The 27259-nt window shown below is 35.5% G+C and overlaps 1 protein-coding gene across 1 annotated transcript in view; it reads right to left on the reverse strand.

Moving 5' to 3' along the window:
• Nucleotides 1-27259, reverse strand: part of CACNA2D3 (calcium voltage-gated channel auxiliary subunit alpha2delta 3) — a 688395-nt gene that overhangs the window by 331034 nt on the left and 330102 nt on the right. The window contains exons 6-8 of the mRNA XM_058170578.1: nucleotides 7660-7791; nucleotides 3348-3408; nucleotides 2841-2991 (exon numbers count right to left, since the gene is read on the reverse strand). Coding sequence (XP_058026561.1) covers nucleotides 2841-2991; nucleotides 3348-3408; nucleotides 7660-7791 — 344 coding nt within the window. The remainder of the gene's footprint in view (nucleotides 1-2840; nucleotides 2992-3347; nucleotides 3409-7659; nucleotides 7792-27259) is intronic.

Here is a 27259-nt window from a genome sequence, read left to right on the forward strand (position 1 = left end):
ATAGTGGTTTATTTGAGAAAAGATATACCAGCCAAGTTAATAGAGGCAGATATTCACGGAAGATATATTGCTATTGAACTTACAATAGAAACAAAAAGGACTCTCTTGCTTGGTATATATGCACCCAATCAGCAACAAGAAAAATTTTATAGAATGTTATATGATAAGTTGAATCTATGGGATTATAAATCGTGCATTATATTGGGAGATTGGAATGGAGTAATAGATACACGAAAGGACAAGAGAATTTCTTCCAAGAAGATACCTGCACATGCAAAGCTGCCTAAATCCTTTTTTGATATGATAGAAGATTTTGAGTTAAGAGATGTATGGAGACTGAATTTGGAGGAAAGAGACTATACTTTTTCTCTGATAGGCATCAATCCTTCTCACGTATTGATTTTATTTTAATTTCTAATGATTTGCTTTTAGGGTGAAGAAAACTAAGATTTTTCCAAGATGTTTGTCTGATCATAGTCCTGTTTGGATGGAATTGCAATATGGAAAAGAGGGTAGAAGAACTTGGAGATTAAATGAAAATTTGTTTAGATATCAGGATAATGTAAATCAATGTAAAAAGCAGATGAAAGAATTTTTTGATTATATATTAACCATAGCTGGTGTCAGGATTTAACTGTAATTTACAAAATTCTGTGATGAAAACTTAGACACATTAATTATCAACTGCAAATCATACTATTCGTACAAAGTCAAAATGGAGCTTCAGAGTTTAAACTGACCAGAACGAACAAAGTTGCTTCCTGCAAAGGCTCATGTCTCTTTGCTCCTCTTTATGTCTTATAGGAGGGGCCAATCATCTCCAAGCCTTATTCCCGAGTTGCCCTTTTGTCTTAACTGTTCTTGCCTTCTGGCAGCTCTGCATGTGCTGTCAGTGGACCACAACAATTATAAAAAGATCCCATGTCTCCCTTTTCATGATTATCAGATGTAAAGCAAGTCACTGTTCTGTAGTTAAGGTCTTCCACCAGTGGATATATATGCTCAAACTGTCTTTGATCACTGTTATAAAGAAGATCTGTTTTTTGCTTTTGGCTCACCTGGACACAACAGACTCACAATAATCTGCCAGTTTTGAACTAATAAAATAATATTTTGTATCTACAGTTTCCTTGGTGAATTACATTTGCAAAGATATTTCTTTATTTATCTGTTAAGCTTTAGGCAATGACATATTTATTCTTCCAACTCTGAAATATTTTGATTTTCTTGTAAACCATTCAGAGATTTTACTGGAATGAATAAAGAGAAGAATTATAACTTTACTGGAATGAGAGTTAACTTATTACTTCTATTTTATTAGTTGCTAACTCCATCAGAAAAGGAATTTTACCCTGGAAAAATTTCAGTTGGATGCAAATTTTAGTATTTCTCTCCACTAAAATTCATGAAGGGATGAATACGAACAGAAACGCCTTTTCCTTAAAATAATTTATAAGGACTGAGGACTGCAATGGAATGGGAGTTACTTCACTAAAAGAATGAGCTGGCTGGAACATTTGTTTTTCCTTTTCTGGAAAAACATCCTGCTCACTTACTGAGGTAAGAGCAAAACAATGACCACACAATGCCTAGAATGCCCTTGTGGCAATACCATCTTGACTTAAGTCCTATGACATTGACATTTCAAGACTTCGTGATTTTCATTACCAGCTCATTAATTATAGCCTTATCTTCTCAAATAAATACATGAAAGAGGCCTCAGATGCATAGAATTCTGGTTACCCATGGAGTTACAAAATTCTTATAACCCTACATTGCCACAATGGATCAACTGGCAATTTTATCTATCTGTGTTATAAGAACAGAAGAAACCTGATTCTCTTCAGTACCAGAGGTAATCCTTAATATTAACATGTGGAGCAGAGAAATGTGACTTGCCCCATCTTTTTATGCAGTAGCTTCATTTTTACTTGTAAACTAATGGCTGGTTTCAAATTACTTAAGTTTGGTGACATCATTTTAATGAAGTGGAAAGCGGTGAATTGTTTTGTATGAGAACATTCATTTCGGAAACACTGGGGACGAGGGCACAATGAAATATCTCAGCTGCCTGCCTTTGAACTAAATTTTCATCTAAATATTTATATTTACAAGCACATAAAGACTATAAGGAAACATTTCTCTTGGAGAGAAATGCCTTTATAAATAAGAGAGGACATGAAAAATTGAAGCTGCCAATACTTGAGACATCAAGGCAGAATCCTACATGTGTCCCACCCATAGTTCTGACTCAAAACAAACTGATGTCCCTATACATTTCCAATATGGTTAACAGGATATGTATCATTAATTTGGAAGGAAAAGAAAAAAAAATTATTGATGTTTACTGTCTGAAGCATAACTGCCAAATTTCTAATCTTATGCACAAATGACACTTTCATATACACAGTTCATGTATCTATCTTCCCACATATGTTCTACCAGCACTGGAAGAAGATATTTGATATATGAACAACAATTCCAGATGTTCTACAGTTAGGAGCTAATCTTTCTGCTCTTCGTTTCAGAGTAGCTAAAATTCTGTGCCAAGTACTGAACAGTATGGCACTGTTCTGGTTGATGCTGAGGCCAGGAAGAGCTACTGTGACCACTGGTCTACTGCCAAATAAAACATGGAGAAAGACGAGTTCCAAACCTCTACATGCTGAGAATTGTTGTATATTAAACCTTTTAATTATTGTTTTGGTGGACACTATAATTGTGCAGTGTTACAAGCTACCCTGAGTTCAAGGATGTCCTTGTGTGTGTATAAGGAACCCCAGAACAACTTCAATGAAAAAAGAACAACTTAATAAGAAAAAGAACATAGAGATACTCACAGCAATTATATTAAAAAAGTCATCATCTCCAAGGGTATCCAAAATGGAAGATACTGTTTGTTTTGCAATAGTCAAACGAAGTCCTTTCATACTGCCGCTAACATCGACTAAAATAACAACATCTTTAGGAGAAGTGGCTGCCTGAATATACCTGGATGACAGGAGAAGAGCAATAGGGAAGAAAGTAAATTGAATTTATTGGAATCCACATTCAGGGCCACTGCTAACCAATACAGGACATTAGGAAATTAGGAAAAGGCATCCCTGCAATGGAAGAAGGGATAAGTCTATGTGAGCAACCTTTCTCCAATTACAAGTCAGCTATGTCTGCTTGTCAAAATTTCACCTACCAGCAGATTACTCACTTTTTGTTCTTTTGCCCAGAAACACAAGTGGCACTGACTCCCTGCCTTTTGCTAGTTGTGCCATCCCAGTGCAGGGCACAGCTTGAACAGCTATACACTGTGGCCCTTTCAGAATTTTCTGAAATTCATAATCATGACCTACCATTTTCGATTTCTGCAGTCAAATGCAATGACTCCATTTTCATCTGGCTCCCATTTAATTCCTGGAATGGAAAACAGTATTATACCATTAGAACTCTCAATGTATGTTTTCTTCCTTGAAATTGCTTTTTTTTTTAAAAAAAAATTATTGACCAGATTGGCAAGCCTAATCAAAAGTAAACCCAGTTGTCTTCAAAGATATTTAATCTTAATCACCAGGGCTGTCTTTCCATCCTTCTCCGACAGCTCCAATACTGATGTTTCTAAGATTGCTTAAATCCTGCTAGGGCAAGAATCAAAGAGAAGAGGAATTTCTTTCCTTTCATCAACCCACCCATTTGTTGACAGTTTCAGAACTAACACTAGATACAGATTAACTGGGGGTAAATCAAAAGCATTATACCATCTTAAAACTATGTTATACTAATAAAATATTTTCTATAGCATGATGGAAAAGCCAGTACAATCAAATCAAATCTGTACCTATATTATCACGTCTGCTGGCAATAACCAATTTTGATTTTGGTTGAATTGTTTTAAAATAAGAACAAATGCACAATAGTCCTTAATAATTAATGCTATTATAGCTTTACTGTCCATTAAGGGAGCTAGAAAATAACGCAATACAAGAAATCAGTTGATTTCTTATCAGCTGTTAAAGTTACTCTACCATTGTGAAACGTATGTCTTCCGCTAGATCAATATTGTTTAAAAGTGTAAGAAACATTATTTGTTGAAAAATTATTTTTTTAAAAAAGGTCTAAAGTATTATTTAAATAAAAAAGGTCTAAAGTATTATTTAAAGACTACTTTATTCACATTTGCACTAACAAGGGAGATCAGAGCAGCAAAAAGAAGCTACTCTGAAAAGCTAAAGAATCAGTTTTCAGCAAATGAACCAGCAAGGTAATCAACAACTGGCAGATGACCTGAATGAGTTTTACTGCAGGTTTGAAAGGAAACTACAGCCACCTATCTCCACAACCCCCATCTCAGACACACCAACAACAGCCAAGCCTCCTACAACTGACCCCATTTCATTGGGTTCACAACCCCTAGTGATCACAGAAAAGGAAGTGCAGGACCTATTTCACAGACAAAAGCCAGGAAAAGCTCCAGGCCCAGACAAGATAACTCCTTCTTGCTTAAAAGTCTGTGCTGACCAATTGGCCCCCATCTTCACCCATATTTTCAATAAATCACTACAGATGTGTTATGTTCCTTCTTGCTTCAAACTTACCATCATCCCAGTGCCGAAGAAGTCCACCATCAAGGAACTGAATGACTACAGACCAGTTGCTTTAACATCTGTAGTCATGAAAACCTTTGAAAGGCTAGTGCTTTCCTACCTGAAAACCATCACGGATCCGCTGTTAGACCCCTTGCAATTTGCATACCGAGCAAATAGATCAACAGATGATGCTGTTAATATGGCTCTGCACTACATCCTACAACATCTTGAGTCTCCAAAGACCTATGCAAGGGTCCTTTTTGTAGACTTTAGTTCAGCATTCAATACCATCATTCTAGACATTCTTCTAACTAAGCTAAACCAGCTACAGGTACCGGAACAGACTTGTAAGTGGATCACAAGCTTCCTAACAAACAGGAAGCAGCAGGTGAAGCACATCAAATACCTGTACAATTAGCACAGGGGCCCCCCAAGGCTGTGTGCTCTCCCCACTTCTCTTCTCTCTATATACCAATGACTGCATCACCAACGATGTAACAGTTACGCGACCGAAGTTCGCAGATGACACAACAGTGATTGGTCTCATTCGAGACAATGATGAATCCATATAGACGAGAGGTCAACGACTAGCCTTGTGGTGCAACCAAAACAATCTGGAACTGAACACACTCAAAACCGTAGAAATGGTGGTAGACTTTAGGAGAAACCCTTCCATACTTCCACCTCTCACAATACTTGACAACACAGTATCAACAGTAGAAACCTTCAAATTTCTAGGTTCTATCATATCGCAAGATCTCAAATGGACAGCTAACATCAAAAACATCATTAAAAAAGGACAACAAAGAATGTTCTTTCTGCGCCAACTCAGTAAGCTCAAACTGCCCAAGGAGCTGCTGATCCAATTCTACAGAGGAATTATTGAGTCTGTCATTTGCACCTCTATAACTGTCTGGTTTGGTTCTGCAACCCAACAAGAAAAACACAGACTTCAGAGGATAATTAGAACTGCAGAAAAAATAATTGCTACCAACCTGCCTTCCATTGAGGACCTGTATACTGCACGAATCAAGAAGAGGGCCGTGAAAATATTTGCAGATCCCTCGCATCCTGGACATAAACTGTTTCAACTCCTACCCTCAAAACGACGCTATAGAGCACTGCACACCAGAACAACTAGACACAAGAACAGTTTTTTTCCCAAAGGCCATCACTCTGCTAAACAAATAATTCCCTCAACACTGTCAGACTATTTACTGAATCTGCACTACTATTAATCGTTTCATAGTTCCCATCACCAATCTCTTTCCACTTATGACTGTATGACTATAACTTGTTGCTGGCAATCCTTATGATTTATATTGATATATTGACCATCAATTGTGTTGTAAATGTCGTACCTTGATGAACGTATCTTTTCTTTTATGTACACTGAGAGCATATGCACCAAGACAAATTCCTTGTGTGTCCAATCACACTTGGCCAATAAAAAAAAATTTCTATTCTATTTAAGCTTCAATTAATAAGTACACAACTCCTAATAGATTATTGCCACATATGCAAAGGTCTTTCTTTGGGACAACAATAATGAATACATACATTTAAAATGTTGTATCACTCCATAAAATTCTATTCACAAACTATGAGAGAATTGTTGTTTTGTGTGCTATATCCTTTCTGATTTTTTTTATTCTTAAATTTCTCCTTATTCTCATTGTATAGTTGATCAATGTACTTTTAATCAAAATTTAAAATAGGATAAGAATCAAAATATTTTTTTCTAACTATGATGCAAGTAGAATTCAATGCTTTATCCTAAGAAAGCTAGCCTGGGAGCACCAATCATATGAAATATTTTTATCTTTGACTGGATCATTTCCATTGCTAATTATTATTATTTATACTATATTTAGATGGTATTTCAGTATGTATGGTATTGTATCTATTTCATTTGTTCTCCTTAAATTATGAACAAGCCTAATTATACTTCAGTAATGTATTAGTAATTGTGCTAAAATACAGTGATTGACCACGTTTTCAACTTAAAAGATTGTGTTTCCATTCCAAGAAACCTGGATATTCACAGGACATACAGTATATTATTCTGAATATTTTACTAATATATCCTTCATTTATGACATTCCCTCTGAAATTGCTACTAGAAGCAGAAGGAGATAAAAGTTAAATTCAAGCTACTTATGGACAGAGTTCTTCTACCCATATTACAGTATTCTCAGGCTGCCAAAGCTTCCAGCAGAAATCAGCAGACAGGAGAATCAGAGACTGATTTAACTAGTTAGCAAAATCATTATTTGGCAGCAGAAAAGAAATGGCATGGTAACATTTAAGGTTATGTATAAAAACTAGGAAACAGTTAAGCCCCTCTAAATGCTCCCTTTAAAATATTATTTTTAGTTATGAGCTTTTATTGTCACAGCTGTGGAGTCAGCACTACTGCAGCCTTAAGTCATGTTTTCTAAACTCCGAAGCAAAATTAAAACTTCCTTTCTATTAAACATTCAAATACTGTTACAGCAGGGGATCTGTCCTAAGGGTTTCAGCTGTTTCCACCAAGAAAAATAAGGAAGTTTGCTGCTTCAGATAGACTTGGTAGTAAAAGAAACAAAGTCAAAAAAGGGCCACTGAAAGACTGATATTAAAACTCCTTGACTTGTTGAGGGTTTTTTTTTTCTCTTTCCCAAACAGGATTGATTTATTATAATGGTGAAATGCTTCCACCAATATTGCCTATATTGCCCTATGCCGTAAGTAACTGACTGCTGCTACTCTTTTAGGAACAGCAAATTATTTATTTATTTATTTATTTATTTATTTATTTATTTATTTATTTATTTATTTATGTACTTATTTATTTATTTACTTACTTATTTATTTATTTATTTTGCCGGATACGTATTAAATAATATATATAGGTATAAGCATGAATTGAATACATAAAATGAATACAATTAAAGGGAACATTAGGACAGGGACAGAAGGGACGCAGATGCTCTTATGCACGCCCCTTACAGACATTACTTTACTATACATTAAAATGTACATACATGTAAAATGCATGTAAGAAGGACAAAAAAGAAACACAAGCATTTTTTTGTCTTACCTGGATATTGCCTGAAAAATCCCTTTGCGCTTCCAAAGTACTGCCATATAAGGGAAGGGTCATGGCCAAAGTTGTCAACAAACACTTTGTTTAATGATTCAGACCAATAAACTCCATTCACAATTGCAGGATCTGAAAAAAGAAAAGAAACAGAAACAGAAGTTCTAGTGTAAGTTAGTTCAGGATATTAGATGTTTTAAACTTAAGATCTGAAAGCACTCTGTAAGGCACATCATAGACTTCAAATGATACCAAAAACCAAAAGAAAAGTCTTCTTCAGCATGAATGCAATGAGTATTTCTTCTGAGGGACCTCTCTGAATCCATCTCTCCCTTCACCTTCTGGAAAGATTTTTAATTTCATTTCATTTAATTGAATATTGCCTTCAATTTTTTGCCATTCTATTCAGAGCATTTCTGTATTTGTGATTTATTACCTTGGCATTGTTGTGGTGAAATGAAGACTCTTCATTCAGCAATGACTGAATGATGTCATTAAATTGCTTGTGTGGAAATGCTCTAAAATTGCCATCGTAAATGTATGCATAAAATATTTTGATTTTCTTGTAAACCATTCAGAGATTTTACTGGAATGAATAAAGAGAAGAATTATAACTTTACTGGAATGAGAGTTAACTTATTACTTCTATTTTATTAGTTGCTAACTCCATCAGAAAAGGAATTTTACCCTGGAAAAATTTCAGTTGGATGCAAATTTTAGTATTTCTCTCCACTAAAATTCATGAAGGGATGAATACGAACAGAAACGCCTTTTCCTTAAAATAATTTATAAGGACTGAGGACTGCAATGGAATGGGAGTTACTTCACTAAAAGAATGAGCTGGCTGGAACATTTGTTTTTCCTTTTCTGGAAAAACATCCTGCTCACTTACTGAGGTAAGAGCAAAATAATGACCACACAATGCCTAGAATGCCCTTGTGGCAATACCATCTTGACTTAAGTCCTATGACATTGACATTTCAAGACTTCGTGATTTTCATTACCAGCTCATTAATTATAGCCTTATCTTCTCAAATAAATACATGAAAGAGGCCTCAGATGCATAGAATTCTGGTTACCCATGGAGTTACAAAATTCTTATAACCCTACATTGCCACAATGGATCAACTGGCAATTTTATCTATCTGTGTTATAAGAACAGAAGAAACCTGATTCTCTTCAGTACCAGAGGTAATCCTTAATATTAACATGTGGAGCAGAGAAATGTGACTTGCCCCATCTTTTTATGCAGTAGCTTCATTTTTACTTGTAAACTAATGGCTGGTTTCAAATTACTTAAGTTTGGTGACATCATTTTAATGAAGTGGAAAGCGGTGAATTGTTTTGTATGAGAACATTCATTTCGGAAACACTGGGGACGAGGGCACAATGAAATATCTCAGCTGCCTGCCTTTGAACTAAATTTTCATCTAAATATTTATATTTACAAGCACATAAAGACTATAAGGAAACATTTCTCTTGGAGAGAAATGCCTTTATAAATAAGAGAGGACATGAAAAATTGAAGCTGCCAATACTTGAGACATCAAGGCAGAATCCTACATGTGTCCCACCCATAGTTCTGTCTCAAAACAAACTGATGTCCCTATACATTTCCAATATGGTTAACAGGATATGTATCATTAATTTGGAAGGAAAAGAAAAAAAAATTATTGATGTTTACTGTCTGAAGCATAACTGCCAAATTTCTAATCTTATGCACAAATGACACTTTCATATACACAGTTCATGTATCTATCTTCCCACATATGTTCTACCAGCACTGGAAGAAGATATTTGATATATGAACAACAATTCCAGATGTTCTACAGTTAGGAGCTAATCTTTCTGCTCTTCGTTTCAGAGTAGCTAAAATTCTGTGCCAAGTACTGAACAGTATGGCACTGTTCTGGTTGATGCTGAGGCCAGGAAGAGCTACTGTGACCACTGGTCTACTGCCAAATAAAACATGGAGAAAGACGAGTTCCAAACCTCTACATGCTGAGAATTGTTGTATATTTTCCTTTATCCTTCTGTTAGAAAATATGTGCAAACTCACAAAATGAATCCCCAACATACAGTTTTACCTCCCCAACTGCTCGTAAGTTATTGAATATAAATAGGCAAGGGCTTTTTAAAAATATTATCACTGACACATGGAAGAGATACTCTACCTACAATTTTAGCTGCCTCAATTCTTCTACAGCCATAACAATAAAGAAAGTTTCAGCCAGACATAATCTTGTCTTTATGACCTCAGCTTAAAAGGCCCAACTTGACTTAATCTAACCATGCCAAATTCAACTCATACACAAGAGACTCCATCTTCACACTGGAAATGGGCAATGCCAATATCTATGTCTCTTGAAAACATTAAGCCTCATGATATGCCTTCCCTTTTAATGGATCCTGAATGCCTCAAAATATTTAATACTGCTTAATGTTTAATATTTTCTGGTTTAGAATATGGAGTGCGTTTTACCATACTGTGAATTTAATTATGACTGATTAACAAATCATCTTTAATTGTACTGTGTTGTGCTTAGATAGCAAAATATCCTAGCTATAAAATCCCTCAAAGAAATATTGAAGAATATGTTTGTGGATTTTATTGTCCTTGCTATAATCTTCTACAACCTGCCTTCCACTGAAGACCTGTATATTGCATGAGTCAAAAAGAGGGCTGTGAAAATATTTACAGACCCCTCACATCCTGGACATAAACTGTTTCAACTCCTACCCTTAAAACAATGCTAAAGAGCATTGCACACCAGAACAACTAGACACAAGAACATTTTTTCCCGAATGCCATCACTCTGCTAAACAAATAATTCCCTCAACACTGTCAAACTATTTACTAAGTCTTACTAATCTTCTTATCGTTCCCATCACCCATCTCCTTCCACTTATGACTGTATGATTGTAACTTTGTTGCTTGTATCCTTATGATTTATATTGATATTGTTTCCTGATTGCTTATTTGTATCCTATGACTATCATTAAGTGTTGTACCTTGTGATTCTTGATTCTTTTCTTTTATGTACACTGAGAGCATATGCACCAAGACAAATTCCTTGTGTGTCCAATCACACTTGGCCAATAAAAAAATTCAATTCAATTCAATTCTATTCTATTCTATTCTATTCTATTCTATTCACTACATTTGAAAAATTATCTTTATTTTGTAAAATAAAAATGTAAATTATTAGAAAGGGGGCAAGCAATGAAAAAGAAAAAACTATCTTCATCCTTCTTTTTTGTTAAATTCCAGACTTATTAACTTTAGCTTCTCTAGTTTTTCTTAAAAGTGATCATGAATTGCATTTTCCAGAGAGGTTTCCCCACAACGTTTCAAATAAAGTTAGAATCTTTCTTCTGTTTTTTTAGTAAGGCACGTGTTACAATCTGCAATTTTTCCCCTGGTATGTCTGTTGCTGTATTATTGATATTTAATGAAACAGGAGTTGTGGACAAACAGGTACACTGTCAAGAATCTGAAATATAATTCCCAAAGAATAGTCCAAAGGCATGTAGCAATTAAAGATCTGTCATAAATAGTCTTGGCTCTCAGAAGCTAAGGTGAAAGAAATGATGCAGAGAGTTAAACTTAGTCTGAAATAAAACAACTGAAGAATGTTCAGAATGAAAGTACTTCAATCAGATATTTGTAACTTTACAAAATTACAAAAGGCAATGTGTGAAAACAAAATAATTTAAATAATGGTGTCTCACTTCAAGCTAGTTTGATGTGCAGAAACATTATTTTGTTTTCTATGTACAGTCCTTTCTAACTATGGGAAATAGTTTCATTTTTTTTCTACATTTTTCAAGCTTTATCTAGAGTATACTGGAATCTACGCTTCAAAACAATTTTGATCGATGGCAGTTTTACCAAAATTCTTCCGGAAAAAGCAGTGAAGTTAATGAGGGAATTAGAAACTAAGTCCTATCTTAAGAAACTGAAATGTTTCTTAGTAATGAAAAGACTGAGTGGGTTTAAGATATGGGTTCTCAATTTTGTGAAAGGATTCATGTGGAAAAGTTCAACGGGTTTTTTTTTTCGTTTGGATACTCACTGATCCAAAGTACAGGCTGTATTACAATGGGCTTTAGTTATGAGTAAAGAGATTCTGGCTGAATATTAGAAATATTTTTTTTAACAGTAGGAGAAGTATGATAATGGCACTAACTGCTCAGAGAATTTATGGCTTCCCTTTCTAATGGATATATTCAAATAGATGCTGTCAGGGATATTTTAATTTGAATGCTTGCATGGAGCAGGGAGTTGCAGTTTATGGCCTAAACATTTTTCATCCTCTTATCTCTTCTCATAGCTCCTCAGTATCTGTTTCATATACGTGAGCATATGGAATCTATTCCTTACACAACTGTTATGTTTTGACTGAATCTTCTACAGGTCAAATCTTTTTAGCACACTTTTTTTCCTTTATTTTTCTAAATGTAAGCTTAATATTTCCCACCAATAAGGTATGGCCTTTTCTACAATCTGCATCTGGAGTGCACTTCTCTAACTTCTGTTGACCATTATGTGATTTATTTGGTTCTGTTGTTTTCATCTGGTGATTTCCACATTCATGTCAAAACGGTCATGGAAGAAAAAAATGAAGTAGCAAGAATGTAGCAACATTCTCTCAAAACTCACAAGGAATGGTGTCCCTACCCCCCCCCTTTTTTTTTTTAGGTGGCATTGTGATAGGATCATTATTCCCTGTGGCCTTGGCTGCCAAAACAAATGTGTTAAAACAATTAGGTTTTTTTTTAAAGCTGAAAGTAATTTGTAATAGATATCAATCCAAAAACATGTTTAGGGATCTCAGCTCAAAAATCATATTATAACAAATAAATGTCAGATAAATAGTTGATGTAGTGTGGTACCACACATCACAAACCACACATTCCCTCATAATGTAGATAGGCTGATATTTTAAAAATGGATCACCCTCCCTTCTTCTATATCTGAAAAAAAATGTATATTATGGTTTTCAATGAATTTTTATTTATTTATTTATTTATTTATTTATTTATTTATTTATTTATTTATTTTGTCACAACAATATATGTAGGAATCATACAAAAGATTATATAGTATATAAACATATATGGGTAAATATAAGGAGGTATAAGCATATATATAGAAAGAAGAAAAGAAAAACAATAGGACAGGAACGGTAGGCACGTTTGTGCGCTTATGCACGCCCCTTATGGTCCTCTTAGGAATGGGGTGAGGTCAATAGTAGAAAGTTTTTGGATAAAGCTTTTAGGATTATGGGAAGAGACCACAGAGTCAGGTAAAGTATTCCAAGCACTGATGATTCTGTTACAGAAGTCATATTTTCTGCAATCTAGATTAAAGCGGTTGACATTAAGTTTAAATCTATTAGTTGCTCTAGTATTATTGCAATTAAAGCTGAAGTAGTCTTTAACAGGAAGGACATTACAATAGATGATTCTGTGAGTTAAGCTTAGGTCTTGTCGAAGGCGACGGAGTTCCAAGTTTTCTAAGCCTAGGATTTCAAGTCTGGTGGGATAGGGTATTCTATTGTTTTCAGAGGAATGGAGAACTCTTCTTGTAAAATATTTCTGGACACGTTCAATTGTATTGATGTCAGAGATGTGGTGAGGGTTCCAAACAGGCGAGCTGTATTCTAGAATTGGTCTAGCAAATGTTTTATATGCTCTGGTTAATAGTGTGGTGTTTTTGGAAAAGAAACTACGCAAGATTAGGTTTACAACTCTTAGAGCTTTTTTTGCTATGTAATTGCAGTGGGCTTTGGCACTTAGATCATTTGACATGAAAACTCCAAGGTCCTTAACGGGATGGGGGTCATCTGTAAGGTAATGTCCATCTAGTATGTAGTTAGTTTTTGGGTTCTTTTTTCCTATATGTAAGACTGAGCATTTGCTGGTTGAAATTTGGAGCTGCCAATTTTTAGACCAAGCAGTTAGATGATCAAGGTCGTTTTGAATGGTAGAAGTACTGTCTGTGATGTTAAATAGTTTGACATCATCACTCCTTCACAAAACCATACCATGAATTTTGAGGCTGATTTCAGACCAATTGTTCAGTGCTGAAGCGGACAATCTATTTCGTCTCTTGATTTCTTGGCTATCATAGAACCCAACCATGGATTCCTCTATTTGACAACCAGACTGATAATCCCTGGTGGGCAGAAGATTGTACTTTGTAAAACTGCTATTGCCATCAAGGTTAATAGTTAGTGGGTGAGTTTCTCATGTAAAGTAGTTGGACGAGGGAAAAATTAAACTAGGAAGAAAAAAGCAAAGAAAAAACTCCAAGTCTCCCAAAAATTGTTTCAAGTAAAAAAATAAAATGAAGAGGAAAAATATGTCTAGCTCAGAATTTGCTATCAGTTGGGATGTAATGGCCAAATGGGCTGCAGTGACCACAAAATAGAATACAGCTCTTTTTTCCATTGACTCCTAAATACAGTTGTTATTCACACTTCAATCATTGAAATCAGTTGTTTCGGGATTGCATCCAAAGCAAATCTATCACTATTGGTATTACCTATCTTTTGCCATAGTTGTTCTACTTCTATTTGCAGGCCTTTCTAATTTGTGATTTTCTCCAGTTTTTTCTCTTCTATTTTGCTGCACCCAACTACTGCCACATCCACTATTCAAACTTACTATTATTGTTATGGTTGCTTGCACAGTCAGCTATATGTTTAGACTGATTTTGACATTTTTATCACCTATCAGGTGTTTTCCAAGGACCTGGGATAGGCAAAAATTATTATTATTATTTTAATAGTGTTATATAAGCTATATAGAGTCTCTCTTTAGAAGCACCTATAATTACAACCAGGGGATGGTAGAGGACAGGAGGCCTAGAGGAAAGTTGTCCATGGGGTTGCGACTAACAAGAACAAATAATAATAATTACAACATACTGCACAGAAACATTTCAATAAACTCAGATTAATGCACTTTCCAAGATGTGGGAGTTTTTCCCACTAGAATGTAGAACTCTTTCTGAATTAGTTAAATGTAAAAAAAACTTCAATGCAAAAGAAAACCTGGAATAAACATAAAATCTGATATGTTCTGAAACAAACATAAATAAACTTAAGTATTAATGCTAAGTTCTTAGAGCACTTTTTTTTGCCAACAAACTTTCCAAGAGAAATCAAAGTAATCTCTGTGAAAATCAAATGACACCCATATTCCCAAAAGAACAAAAAAGAACAAAATAAAAGTAAAGAAGCCATGCTCTAAAGGAACAATGCAAGAGGAAGATATGTATCTTTATAGACCTAAAAAACTTTCTACCACAGTATAAACAAAATTTACACTTTTTACAACACCAACTGAATGGCAACACTAGTCCAAAAAGTGTCCAAAAAGACACTCCCAAAGCATTTAATGAAGATGTCATTTGCCATAATATATATACCATGTTTCCCCGAAAATAAGACCCTGTATTATATTTTTTTGAATGCTGAAATAAGAGCTTGGCCTTACTGCCATGCGCTCAAAAGTCCGATTGGGCTTATTATCAGAGGATTTCTTATTTGTGGGGAAAGAGGGTAGATTAGTAGCCCAATAGATGTTTTTGTGGCAACTATTGTATTTTGTGACTTTTGGTCCAGTTGTTGAGTCTTTCAAATGTCATCCCTATAAATTTCAGAAAGTTATAAAATTAGTGTTATAAATCTTAATATACCAAGTCATCCTATTTTAGGTTTAAAGGGCAACTTGACATTTCTTTATTTACCATGAAAACTGTGCTCATGATGCAGAAACTTTTCACATCCTCAGTCAGTATGTTAGAGATGGCATTCATAAATGTTCACTTTTTTTCTATAGCAGGAATACAGTGAACTCTTTCACTGAAGTGTGTTATAAAAAGTGAGGGATTCACTATACATTATGGACTTCTACATATTTGTAATGCTCTCTCTGTGTGTGTGTTTCTGTACATATGTGTTTCTGTACATATATTAAAGACCAAAACAAAACACAGGAAATTATTTATTTATCTCAAACTTCATACACAAGTGAAGAAGTTGAACATACAATACAACTGAATTTTACAAAGCAAAGCCTTATATTTTCCCCTTGTGCCATCACTTGGCTAAACACTTAATTACCACAATATTGTCTTACATCTAAGAATATTTACCCATGTAGTACGGCTGCATGACCATCATCCTTCTCATCTTCTCTATTACCTTCTCCTTTTGGTATCTTATGATTATGCTATTTTGTTGTATGTAGACTGAGAGCTTATACACCAGAGACAAATTTCTTATGTATCCAATCGCACTTGGCCAATAAAGAATTCTATTCTATGCTATGCTATGCTATGCTATGCTATGCTATGCTATGCTATGCTATGCTATGCTATGCTAGTATAGTCTATTTTTCTGAACACTATACAAAACTTTTATATGAGTTGGATGCATTTAGTGAGAACTTGTTGGGTTAAGGAATTCTGCCTGGTGGGCCCAGGAGAAGAGGCCTTTCTGCCATGATCCCCAGCTCTAGAACTTTGCTGATGAGATGAGATCCTGGTCTTTCACAGGTTTTTTTTACCATGTTATAAGCCACCTAGAGAGTCGGATGATGGTGAGATAGATGGCAAATAAAATACAGTGACACCTTGGTAATCATCATTAATTGGTTCCAGGAGGCATGATGAGTATCAAAAATGATGACTACCAAACAATTTTTTCCCATACGGAATAATATAGTGAGGCAGCCAACACTAACAAATTTTAGCTTGTACATGGAGTACCAAACAGACAATGAGCACTGGGACAAAATTTTCGCATCAGAATAAATTTGAGTACCAAATTCAATGAGTTTTAAAGCAGTTGAGTAACAAGGTACCAAATGTTCTAACTTCTGTGGGTGATTTTTGCATATGGATTTTATATGTTATTGTATTTTCAGCTTATGTTATTTTGTTTTTTTAAACTGTCTTGGAAATCTCTGTTTGTATGAATACGCATAAATACAAATATATTAGATTTCACTGTCATGGATCATTGCCGTTGTGAAAAGACTTGTGCATTCTAATACTGCTATGGGAGTACTCACCCACATGGGTCACCCATGCCAAACAAGTCAACTACGAGACAAGGAACTAAATATTGTCCCTGAAAAAATGAAAATATGAAAGAGCCGTGATGGCACAGTAGTCAGAATGCAGTACTGCAGGCCTAACTCACTGCTCCCTCTGGGAGTTTGATTCTGAGTGGCCCAAGGTTGACTCAGCCTTCCAAACTTCCGAGATCAGTAAAATGAGGATTCAGATTGTTGGGGGCAATATGCTGACTCTATAAATTGCTTAGAGAGGGCTATAAAGCACTGTGATGTGGTATATAAATTTAGATGCTATTGTTATTCTGTCAAGAAAACCAAGTGGACAGTTACAGCCAGGACAATGTCAACATGATACTACAATATGAACTTCCAAGATGGAAGATATCCAGTGATTACTGGCAAAGAGCAGTGAGCAAATTTAAATAAAACTGTTGTTCATTACATATTTGAATAAAGACAAAGGACATCTGTGTCCTGATGAATGAATGCCAGAATCAAATACCAAGGTGAACATCAGATCTTTCCCAGAAAGCCAAGCCTGGAAAGAATTAGTCCAATGAATAAGAATTTGAACTTTCTAATTAGATTTTATTACATGGACTATAATCTTATAATCTTATAAAACAATGTTAACAAATGGTTACTTCTAAAATAAGACACCTATATATAGTGAATTAAGCTGGCAAAACTCTTTTCTGTTTGTTTCACATTCTGTCTATATAAAAGAAGGGGCAGTTTCCGCTCATTGTTTTGGTACCTTGTGAAAAATAACTATTAACTTCATGTTATCAAAGAACAAAAGTCAAAACTGACTTTTGCTGACATTTTGAGAATCAGCCAACTGAAACAGACTGGAATGGGTCAGTTCACACTAGAGGAGCATCAGATCTTCTATTGCACAAAAGAAATAGCACAGACATTATTAACAAAAGGCCTTGGATATAATCCTTCAACTGGAATTTTTATTAACAAAACAATGCTCGAATAGCATAAACATCAGAATGGTCTTAATTTCAATCCTAATCAATCCCAAAAATATTATAGAGTATATTCCAGCAAGTCTATGTTCCAAACAGTAATTCACAACAGCTTATCCAAATAACAACAACAAAAGGATATTATACTACTTATAGGTGATTGGAATGCTAAAATTAGAAATAAAGTAGCATCTGGAATAATGAGAAAAGTTGATGTTAGTGAAGGAAACTAATAAAATCACAGACCAAAAAGTCCTGACAAGACAGTTCAATGCATATACTTAAAGGGAAAGACAAAACAAGACCATCATAATAGAGATACAGTGAAATTTAATTGGCTAGAGATGAAGAAGCTCTATTCAGTCAGGTAAAACAAGGTCTGGTGCTGTGTAAGGCTCAGGTCATGAATTTCTTTTTTTCTTTTTAAATACAAATTAAACTAAAGAAAAAATAATTAGAACAACAACATACAATCTCAACAAAAATTGCATGATGATGCAATTATAGTAAATAATAGTTTTAAAGAATTAGATCTGATAAATGGAGTGCCTGAAGAACTCTAGATTGAAATTCCAGTTATCAATAACGATGAAGCAAATAAAATATCTTGAAATGCAAAAAGCAAAAGGCAAACAGAAAAGCAACACAAACAAGATGGCTTTCCATTCACATGTTGAAAAGAGTTAAGGAAAAGTGGAATGCACAAGGCAATGAGAGCAGAAGGAATTTTTGGCCAACTAAATGCTCAGACAAGCAAGGACAGATAATATTATATCTAAATAAGCAATGCAAACTCACAAGAATTACAAAAATATTTAAGAAAATTTACTGAAATTAAAGGAAACTTTTACTCATGATTTACTGAAAAATGCTCATACTACCAAAAAAAAAAAAAGAACTTATTTCATGCACTAATAAGATAGTACTCAAAGATTTTGCAACTCAGAATCCAACAATATATACAACTGTAAGATGTATGTGTTGGATTTAGAACTAGCAGAGATACCCCAAATCACATAGTTAATATCCAATGAGTAATGAAAAAACAGAAGGTCGTTCCAAAAAAATGCCTAGTTTTGCTTCGTTGATTATTCAAATGTCTTTCACTGTACAGACCACACTGGATCACTGGGAAGGGCTAAACAAGAACAGCAGCAGCAACAGAATGTCTTTGAAGTATGGCACTGTAGAAAATGGTTGAGAATAACTTGGACTGTAAAAAGAATAATTTATCCACTGTTACATGAAATAAAACCAGACTATACATAGTCAGTACTAATAAGCAAGCTAGAGCTTAACATTCTGGACATATCAGATGAAAGAAAAACATCACTGAGGAAAAAATCCTATACTTTGGAAAATTAAATTAACTGAAGAGATGAAAAGAACACAAGATGGCTAACTAATGTGAACAATGACACAAGCAAGAGCTCCAAAAAACTGTTATTGACAGACTATCTTGATGAAATGCTGCCTATTCAGTTACAGAGAATCAGAAGCAATGAAATAAATTTACATATTCATATAATAAATATATTTATGAACTCTGCTGAATTTCTGTATGTGGCACTTTATACATGTTGGGCAATATTACGTATATAGAAATAATAACAAAACAATACAAATCGAGAAACAGGCAACCTGAATGAGAAATGAGAAATACAAACCAGCAGTAATGTTCTCATTTCTCAAAGCATCTTTTATTGTAATTTTTTTCAGGGTGATCCATAATTATTATTTTTAAGGTTATTTTTTTCCATATCAGGAATTCTCTATACTTGAAACTTGAAAATATATAATGCAAGCATCCTGACTTGGCTAAACAAATCTCCAAAGCTCAGCCACTTTATCACTGAAAAAGGGAGTGCAGCTGAAAAATTCACAGCAGTGAACTGTGAACAAGCAGGCTATTAATTTAAACAATGGAGCAGTTTTGTAGGAAAGTAGATTTGGTAGGAAGCTATTATAAGTAATGGTGCCCCAAAGAAAATAACTCTGCAGAATACAAATAAAAATCTATTTCTACTTGTGATAAGATTAGATCACTGTTGAAAGAAAGCTGCTGCTGGAAACATCAATATAATTTACATTATAGGTCATCTCTGCAAACTGCTGCTGGTCATTGAAACTGATGCCTAGGATTAAAGCTATTACATATGCCACCCATTTCAGTACACCAGGAAAAATAAGCTAGGATATGATAGTGAGGATGAGAGCCATAGACTTATTTTATTGCTTTAGTGCATTTTTTACTCTTTTTTTTCAGCTTCCCCACTCCCATTTTAAGGCAACTCTAAATAAAGAGATGCACAGGATTGATGTTGGGCCTTTGAAATAGACTAGACTAGGAAAACAGAGTCCTGCATGTCTGACTGTACCTCTCTTCCCTCCCCCTCCTTTATTTTCAAGAAAACTAGCAAGGCTCAAATTACATTTCTACTTTGGACTCCAATTTCTTTTGTCTAACCATTGCTTTGGCTGTGACTGTTCCTCTTGTTCATCAAGATTACTCCTACAGCTCATTACATGCCATGCACATGGCCAGACCATCCTACAAAAGGATGCCTATTTTTCACATATGTCCAGGCCTGACAACCTATACATCTCCTAAATAAGCAAGGAAATAATACCCACATGTGTAAGTTTCTGGGGAAAGCTTTGCCTCTTCTGTTCTTATCTCCAATAGGAAGGCAAGTCCTCCATGGAGTGCTCTTTGGCACTTTAGATCTACTCTGAGAGGTTTAACTAACAGACTTCTCTGCCTATCTTTTCATTTTTTTAAAAAATGATACTATTCTGTACGTGACCATATTTTTAGAATAGTGTTCTGGTGTGGATTTCTTCTTTATATTTCTACAGTTCTTCATACTGCTATTATGGAAAGTCCCCATGACTATTAAAGAGAATAAATTTCTATTATTCTTCAACTTCCCAATAGATCTAGCCAGTCATAGATAGATTTACGTAAACAGACACACAACCAGAAAGAGGCTGGATAGGAATGAAAGAGGTTGCTATGCTATGCCAAGGTTGCTTGGTTAGAAGACTTGTGGAAAGTGCATTTAGAGCTGAGTGTGTACATCAACATAAATATGTGACATGTGTGTTGAAGTTTGTGATGTCTGTATTTTAGTGTTATACTGTGTTGACATGCAACCTCCATGGAACTCTGGGAATGAAGCAATGTAATACCTGGAATAGGTTCTGCATTGTCTCAGATGTAGGCACAGATGCAGATTTGGGATTTAATCTCACATATCTGCACAGTTGATTGTTTTGAGAATGCAGAATAGTTGATATTTGCTTGCCTGCAATAGCTGAAAGTATATACCACACACATGATATATCAATCTTCCATAACATTAACTGTGTTAGGAAAAGCAAACTATTTAAGAAACTTACTGAATGAAATATTTATGGGGATGGAGGAAATCATATGTGTCTGTATATATGTGTGACAGATATCCCTCTTTTCTTTTAGAACCTAGGACAGCTTCTATAAGAATATCACTTCATTTTATCCCTACAACCAGAGGTGGGTTTCAGCAGGTTCTGACCACTTCTAGAGAACCGGTAGTGGAAATTTTGAGTAGTTCGGAGAACCGGTAGTAGAAATTCTGACTGGCCCCACCCCGATCTATTCTCTGCCTCCCAATTCCCAGCTGATCAGAAGGAAATGGGGATTTTTGCAGTACCCTTCCCCTGGACTGGGGTGGGAATGGAGATTTTACAGTATCATTCCCCTGCCACGCCACCAAGCCATGCCACACCTACCAAGTCACACCCCCAGAACCAGCAGTAAAAAAATTTGAAACCCACCACCAACCCACCTATAACGAACTCTCTGAGGTAGGATCCGATAAGAGAGAATGACTGGACCCAAAGTAAACTTCCATGGCTGAGAGTGGAATTGAATTCAAGTCTCTCTGGTTCTGAAGCACTTCACCTAAATCAATACATCATGCTACTTCTTATAACCATAAGGGAGTTTTAAATTTCAGAGAGAGAGAGCTGGAGATAAAGCAAGAAAGGATATTTCCTTGGGTTCTATAATTTATCTTTAATTTCATCCCAATCCTATGCTGGACCACTTTTTTCCAGCTGAGCTTAGCCCATAATTAAGCTTATTTTTCAAATACTTTTTGAAGTAATAAATTGTGATATTGGGAGAAAGTAATGATCGTCATAAGGTGCAGGCCACTTCATGTGCCATAATTAAATCCTGCTTCTTAAGTCTCCAATCCTTCAAAAACCTCCAAAACCTGGCATCCCCAACATGTATGATGGTGATGGTACATGAAGTTGTCTGCACTTCTTTGCAGCTTTATTCTAGCTTCTTATTATAATGTTAGGATATGTTCCTCCCCTGAAGGTGAATAAATTTGCAGTATATTAGATGTTGACAAGTACAACCAAACAGCTCTATCTGATCCAGTAGATATTCTCATTCCAAAGCTCTCATGTTTTTATAGCCACATTACACATTGCAACTCTGTCCTTTAAGGTAGAAAGCATTTTATTTGTTAAAAGGCTGATGTTGGGGATGGAATTTTCTTCTACTTCCAGATGAAGGATGTGCCAATATCTAGAATGACCCCCAAATAATTTCTGACTGATATTACCCATGTTATCATAATTACCTCTGTGTCAAGTGAGTTATTTTTACCACTTCAACTTGAATAAACTGTTACAAATTGCCTCCAATATAAGTTTGCCAGAAACCGTCAACTGCAAAACTGGAAGATTTCCCATCCATTCCATTCTATCTTTACTCAACCCTTGCTTCTTTCCATGTTCCAGCCCATTATTGTTGCTGAAAAGGTCCTCACCCGACTACTGAACCAATATTGATTGCATCCCATATCCTTATTAATTTGCATGCCTTTTATCCCCTTGAATTTCAAAGAGGTTGTTCCTTCATAATAAACAATTGCGATACTTACTGGCAGGAATGAAATACTTCAGTACAGGTAATATTTTTAACAGAAACTGCAAGGACTAAACAATTGTAAACAGCAAGCAATTCCAAGTAGCAAATAATCAATGACCACTCAATGACATTTTAGTGTTTCACAGATTAAGACAAGTTTACAGTGGTGGACTGTTTTTCTCCTCCCCTTTCCCAGTTGTCTATCCAGCATATATGAATTTTCAGTATCCTGAAGGATTATCAAGCATGAAAGCCAACAAATTATACTCTGTAATTGACTGCTAAGATTTTATTTTCATATTTTTAGTGCCTTTGAGGAAGTAATTTCTGTCTAACTGCCAATTGTATTTTATAATCAGAGTACAGCATTTGAAAGACGAAAAAGGCTCTGGTTATAATATTCAAGAAAAAATGGATAATCTTAGCTTGACAGTCACTTGGAAGAAGCTGCTGGAATGATGGCTGAATGATATTCATTGCTCTTTTTAAATGGTTAAAAAAAATAACCCAACCTGCTTTATCTGAAGTAGCTGTGGTTCATCACATTTCAATATATTTTCGACAAGGCTCATACACTCTGAATCATTTCTTCTCCAAAGCAATCAGAGCTTTGAATACAGCATGCATTTATCAATTTTTAGCAACTCAGCTCTTAAGACAAAGCAAGCCAGTAGAAACTTTATAATGGAATGACCTTCTCCCCCACCCCCCACCCCCAGTCTTCTCTTACTTTCACCGAGCTGAAGAGATCAGGAGACATTTTAACTCCAATTTATTCCAGCATGATCCTTACATTGGGAGAAGCAAACAAATTGTTCAAACTAGAGATACAAATTCCACAGAGATCTGAACTGGGGGAAAAAACCCTGATTTTTACCAAGTATGCTTTTTCAAAAGCCAATTACTTAAGTATATATAACATATAAAAATAATATGACTGGATGGAATTCCATCTTTCTATTTTGGATTTAGAGATATTCTTTATTTACTCTGAGATAGTTTTTATTCTGTTGAATAAAATCTTAAGCCAAAATTCTAAAGGGAGAATGTGAGGAATATTCTTGTTTTGTAGAATGACTCTGTTGCCAATTTGGATTGATCAAATAAATAAATAAATAGCCACCTTGAGCATGGAATGATTAATGGGTAAAAAGGTTATGTTCCCATAATCTCTAAAAGTATCTAAAAGACCTTCCTTCCTATACGTATTGCTCTATATTCCTTTGAACTCTTACAAATTTATAAACTGTAGTCCTGCAAAGTTTATTTGCAAGATTTCAGTCATTTTTCTCACTGTCAATCATTCCAATGTTTTATCTCTAACTCATCAACTACTACATATGCAAAAATATTGATTATTGCAGCTGAACACTTTATCAAGCTTTGGTAAGACCACTCTTGGAATATGCATCCAGTTTTAATCATCATGATATAAAAAAGATGTTGATACTCTAGAAAGAGTGCAGAGAAAAGGAACAAAGATGATTAGGGATCTGGAGGCTAAAACATACAAAGAATGGTTTAATGAAAAGAAAGACTAGGGGTGACATACTAACAATGTTCCAATATCTAGGGGGCTGCCACAAAGAAGAGAGATCAACCTATTCTCCAAAGCACCTGAAGGCAGGAGAAAAAGGAATGGATGGAAACTAATCAAGGAAAGAAGCAACTTAGAACTAAGGAGAAATTTCCTAATAGTGATTTATTTGTAATTAGTCAGTGAAACAACTTGACTGCAGAAATTGTGGATGCTAGAGGTTTTTAAGACGAGATTGGACAACCATTGATCTGAAATGGTTAGGGTTTCCAGCTTCAGCAGCGAGTTGGACTAGAGGACATGCAAGGTCCTTTCCAACTCTATTATTCTATCTAATCTATTAAGATAAAATCATTATTAAATAAATCAATAAGATCAATAATACTGTGTAATCTGCTCACTTGTCTGTTTTTCCAACTTGAATTCTGCTTATTTATCTACTGCCAATTTGCTTTGACCATTAGTAGTTCAGATTCTTGTAGGAAGAACTATGTAGACTCCCAATTTACTGCACAACATATATTTCTTTTCCACTTTCTGCCTAGCTTTAATTTTATGTTACACCTGTTAGGCACAATTTTCAGCACTGTATTATTTGGCTGTGATCATGAAATGATTATACTATATGAAAGCTGGCAGGTATTAACATCTGCTCTGCTTTCACAGTAGAATTCTTTATTGGCCAAGTGTGATTGGGCACACAAGGAATTTGTCTTTGGTGCATATGCTCTCAGTGTACTTCAGTGTACTTTGCAGTAGTCTTCAATGCAGGGGTGAAATCCAGCAGGTTCTGACAGGTTCTGTAGAACCGGTAGTGGAAATTTTGAGTAGTTCAGAGAACCGGCAAATGCCACCTCTGGCTGGCCCCAGAGTGGGGTGGGAATGGAGATTTTGCAGTATCCTTCCCCTGGAGTGGGGTGGGAATGGAGATTTTGCAGTATCCTTCCCCTCCCACATCCACTAAGCCACACCCACCAAGCCACACCACACCCACCAAGTCACGCCCACAGAACTGGTAGTAAAAAAAGTTAGAGTTCACCACTGTTTCAATGCAATCTTTGACCTATATGTCAATCTTTGACCTATATAGGTTGGTACCTAGGAATTTTCTGGAAAGCACAAGACTGAGTAATTCCAATGTACCTTTAATCATTGAGGGTCATTTAATATATAAATTGCTTATTATGAACTGGATTATTAGTTGAGGTCACATATGATTATAGGCAGTGGTGGGATTCAGCCAGTTCGCACCTATTCAGGAGAACCGGTTGTTAACTTTCTAAGCAGTTCAGAGAACCAGTTGTTGGAAGAAATCTTATTTTGTTTTTTTCCACTTTACGGGGCAAATCCTGTAAGAAAGGCAGGAAGGAAACATTCTGGTGTTGTTTCTAGCCTAATCTTTATTGCCCTACTTACAGAAACTGCCTCTCTGGTTAACCCTTATTACATTGTAACAGTTAAGGTGAAGTGTCCATCAACGTGAGTGATGTTGAGTTGGCCATGCCCACACAGTCACATGACCACCGAGCCACACCTACCCAGCTGGTCTTTAGGGCAGAGAACCAGTTGTTAAATTATTTGAATCCCACCATTGATTATAGGACTAGTAACTAGTGCAGTGGTTCACTGATTTTATTGTAATCTCATTATAGATGTTTGTTACTGTGAATGTTTTGTTATTTACTGTATATTGTTACCATTAATATTTTATATCGGTTACTGATATTTATGATGTTATTTATTCATTTGTCAGATTTGTATAGCACATAATAACTTAGTGACATTATTTACAATGGATATTTTAATTATTCATCGTATAAAGTGATTTATTCCCATACTCATCTCTGAACTGAGGTTATGCTTTCTGTATTTACATCTGCAACTGATAACTGTAGTTCATCATACTTGTCCATGAATCCTACCAAATGAAACCTAGAGATATGAGCGACAAATGTACCAAGCGTATTTTCTGTGATGGAACATCACAGAAAAGATTGGGTGATGTCAACAAATATTATTTTTTTTCTTTGCTTGTATCAATCAGGGGCGAGTAAATAAATCATTCTGAGCATTTTCTAAATGGAAATGGAAATTAGATCAGTAAATAATTATTTGTGAGTAGAACAATCTACTAACATGGCTGAATATATATATATATATATATATATATATATATATATATATATATATATATATATATATATATATATATATATATATAGGTAGGTGTTTGGTTACTCGGGTTTTCTCCCGCGTAAAATTGGAAGTGTCTTGGCAACGTTTTGACGAAGTCTCATTCGTCATCTTCAGACTTCAGCTTCGTGCTTCTGGGAGCAATGTGTGATTGCAGCTGTTTCTTCCTTTTAACTGCTAGTGGGGGTTTGAACTGATTGGTTGGGGGTTTGGCTGTGCTCTGATTGGATGGGGTTTTTTGTGCTCTGATTGGCTGGGGTGTGTCCTGTTTGGGTGGGGGCTTGGTTGTGCTCAATTTAGTCTGTTTTGCAGGGGATTTGAGCTGGTGAGCTGCATAGCTGTTGCTTGGCTTTGTGGTGGTGCTACATCTTCATAGTGGGTGTCAGTCTGCTGCATGTATGGATTGGAGGGGTTTGAAATGGCTAATGTTGCAGCTGCTGTCTGGCTTCTGGTCCTTGGTCGTGCTTCATCATCAGTGCCGGTTTGAGTCTGCTTTCTGGGTGGATGTGTGGTGGTGACATCCTGTGTGGACCTCGTGAGTGTGGGTCTGGTGTTATTCCTCATGTTAGGGACTCATTTGTCAATAAGGGCAGGTTTCCAAATGGCTGGCAGGCGGGAGGTATCATCTCGTTTATTTATGCTGTGTGGGCGTTTTTCTATCTCGATGGCTTCTCTGATTATTCTGTTGTTAAAGTGTTCAGTTTTGGCGATAGTTCTGGTCTTTTAAAGTCAATATCGTGTCCTGTGACTTTAAAGTGTTGGACCAGGGAAGAAGTTGGTTCTCTTTTGAATGAGTTCTTGTGTTCTTCAATCGTGCACTTATTCTTCTGTTGGTTTGTCCAATGTATGTGGTGGGGCCGGCGGTGCATG

This window comes from Ahaetulla prasina, chromosome 2, assembly GCF_028640845.1.
Source record: "Ahaetulla prasina isolate Xishuangbanna chromosome 2, ASM2864084v1, whole genome shotgun sequence".
Classification (NCBI taxonomy): Eukaryota; Metazoa; Chordata; class Lepidosauria; order Squamata; family Colubridae; genus Ahaetulla; species Ahaetulla prasina.